Consider the following 2,436-nt stretch of genomic DNA (forward strand, 5'->3'; position numbering starts at 1 on the left):
ATTAATTAAGCTAAAAGAAACAGTAAACAAGGTAATAATAGAAACATAATTTTCTAAATCTGAATCAACAATGTAATAATAGAAAAAATAAATAATAATTCTAGGACCAAAAAAATGAGTGGAAAAGAGAAAATTTAGGAATAAAAATGGTGAGAAATTAGAATATTTTTGTATATAAAAACACAAAATCACAGAGAAATATCATCATCCTCTTCTTCTCCTTCTTCCATTTTTTCCATTTAAATTTCATAATATAATTAGAAAAAAAAATAGAATAATTAGTAAAAAAATTAGGAGATGAATGTTGGGATGTTAATGGTGTTAATTTGCCTCTTAGTTGGGGCAATTAATGAAGTTAAAGGAGAAGATCCTTACTTGTATTTCACATGGAATGTGAGTTACGCTACTATCTCGCCTCTCGGTACCCCGCAACAGGTTATTATGATTAATAATCAGTTCCCGGGACCGGTTATCAATTCTACGAGTAACAACAATGTTGTTGTCAATGTGTTCAATAACATTGATGAGCCATTCCTTATCACCTGGTAAGTTATTTCTCCTTCTCTTGTTTGTATGTTTTTATGAAAGTAGTTGAAAGTGTGTGAAAGTGGGTGAAATTGTGTGAAAGTGAGTGAAAGTGTGTGAAATTGGCTGAAATTGTGTGTTTTGTTTTGCAGGAGTGGAATTCAGCAGAGGAAGAACTCATGGCAAGAAGGGTTGCTCGGAACGAATTGCCCGATTCTTCCGGGGACGAACTACACGTACCATTTCCAAGTGAAAGATCAAATTGGGAGTTTCATGTACTATCCAAGCACAGCTCTCCACAAGGCAAGTGGTGGATTTGGGGGAATTCATATCAACAGCCGTTTGTTAATTCCGGTCCCGTATGCCGATCCCGAGGATGAGTACACCGTAATGATCAATGATTGGTATGCCAAGACTCATAAATCTCTAAGGACTTTCTTGGAAACCGGACGCCCCCTCGGACGCCCCGACGGTGTTCTTATCAACGGCAAAGACGCTAAAGGCGACGGCAAAGACGAGCCCCTTTTCACGATGAAACCCGACAAAACTTACAAGTTCAGAATTTGCAACGCCGGGATGAAAACGACGCTCAATTTCCGAATCCAAGGACATACAATGAAACTTGTTGAAATGGAAGGTTCACATGTTGTTCAGAACATGTATGAATCTCTTGATATTCATGTTGGACAATGTTTAGCTGTTCTTGTCACAGCAAATAAAGAACCAAAAGATTATTACATGGTTGCTTCCACCCGGTTCACGAAAACCGTGCAAACCGGTAAAGGAATTATCCGCTACGCCAATGGGAAGGGGCCTGCGTCGGGAGACATGCCTCCTGCCCCTGTCGGATGGGCTTGGTCACTAAATCAATTCCGATCTTTCCGATGGAATCTCACCGCTAGTGCTGCCAGGCCTAACCCGCAAGGTTCGTACCATTACGGTGCTATTAACATCACCCGTACTATTAAGATGGATAATTCCGTCGGCAGAACCGGAGGGAAGCTTCGCTACGCGATTAACGGGATTTCCCACACTAATCCAGACACTCCTCTCAAGTTAGCTGAGTATTTCAGAATTGCTGACAAGGTTTTCAAGTATGATACAATGAAAGATGAGCCACCAGCAAGCGGGGCCGAGATCATCGTGCAACCAAATGTTCTTAATTTGACCTTCCGAAATTTCGTTGAGATTATCCTCGAGAACCCCGAGAAGAGCATCCAATCATGGCACTTGGCCGGTTATTCTTTCTTCATAGTCGCGTAAGTTATTTTTCTCTGTTTACATATACTAGGAATCGAACTCGAGCTAAAGATTATATATTTTGCAACTAATGTTCAAACACCCCCAATTCGACAAAATAACGAAAAAAACAGAATACTCGTCCCAAACATACTAAATCTGTCAGTAATTTCGTAGTACAATTACTGACAGAGTTAGCGACAGATTATTCCGTTCTTTAAAGGAAATCTGTATTTTCTTACTAAAATTTGGTCGCTAATCCCCGAGTTTTTGATTCCGGTTGAAACAGGATAGAGCCGGGGAAATGGACACCAGAGAAGAGGCAGAACTACAATCTACTCGACGCAGTGAGTAGAACCACAGTGCAGGTATTTCCGAAATCATGGGCAGCGATATTCTTGACATTCGACAACTCCGGAATGTGGAATTTCAGGTCCGAGATATGGGAAAGGACATACTTAGGACAACAACTATACGTAAGCGTTCTTTCGCCGGAACAATCTCTGAGAGATGAATACAATATTCCTGATGATGCTTTGCTTTGTGGAGCTGTGAAGGGAATACCAAAACCTCCACCTTACACCATATAGACGAAGACGACACTTTATTTTGTCGCTAAAAATACTTTCTGTCACTAAATATGCTTTCTGTCGCAATTTTTTTCTATGTTTC

General features: G+C 40.2%; 1 protein-coding gene across 1 annotated transcript; it reads left to right on the forward strand.

Moving 5' to 3' along the window:
- Positions 1-273: 273 nt before the first annotated feature.
- Positions 274-2,436, forward strand: LOC136200994 (L-ascorbate oxidase homolog). The gene is made up of 3 exons (XM_065991523.1): positions 274-545; positions 678-1,784; positions 2,054-2,436. The coding sequence occupies exons 1-3, from the start codon at positions 298-300 to the stop codon at positions 2,352-2,354; spliced, it is 1,656 nt and encodes a 551-aa protein (XP_065847595.1). The 5' UTR covers positions 274-297; the 3' UTR covers positions 2,355-2,436.

The sequence above is a fragment of the Euphorbia lathyris genome, chromosome 7 (genome assembly GCF_963576675.1).
Source record: "Euphorbia lathyris chromosome 7, ddEupLath1.1, whole genome shotgun sequence".
Lineage (NCBI taxonomy): Eukaryota > Viridiplantae > Streptophyta > Magnoliopsida > Malpighiales > Euphorbiaceae > Euphorbia > Euphorbia lathyris.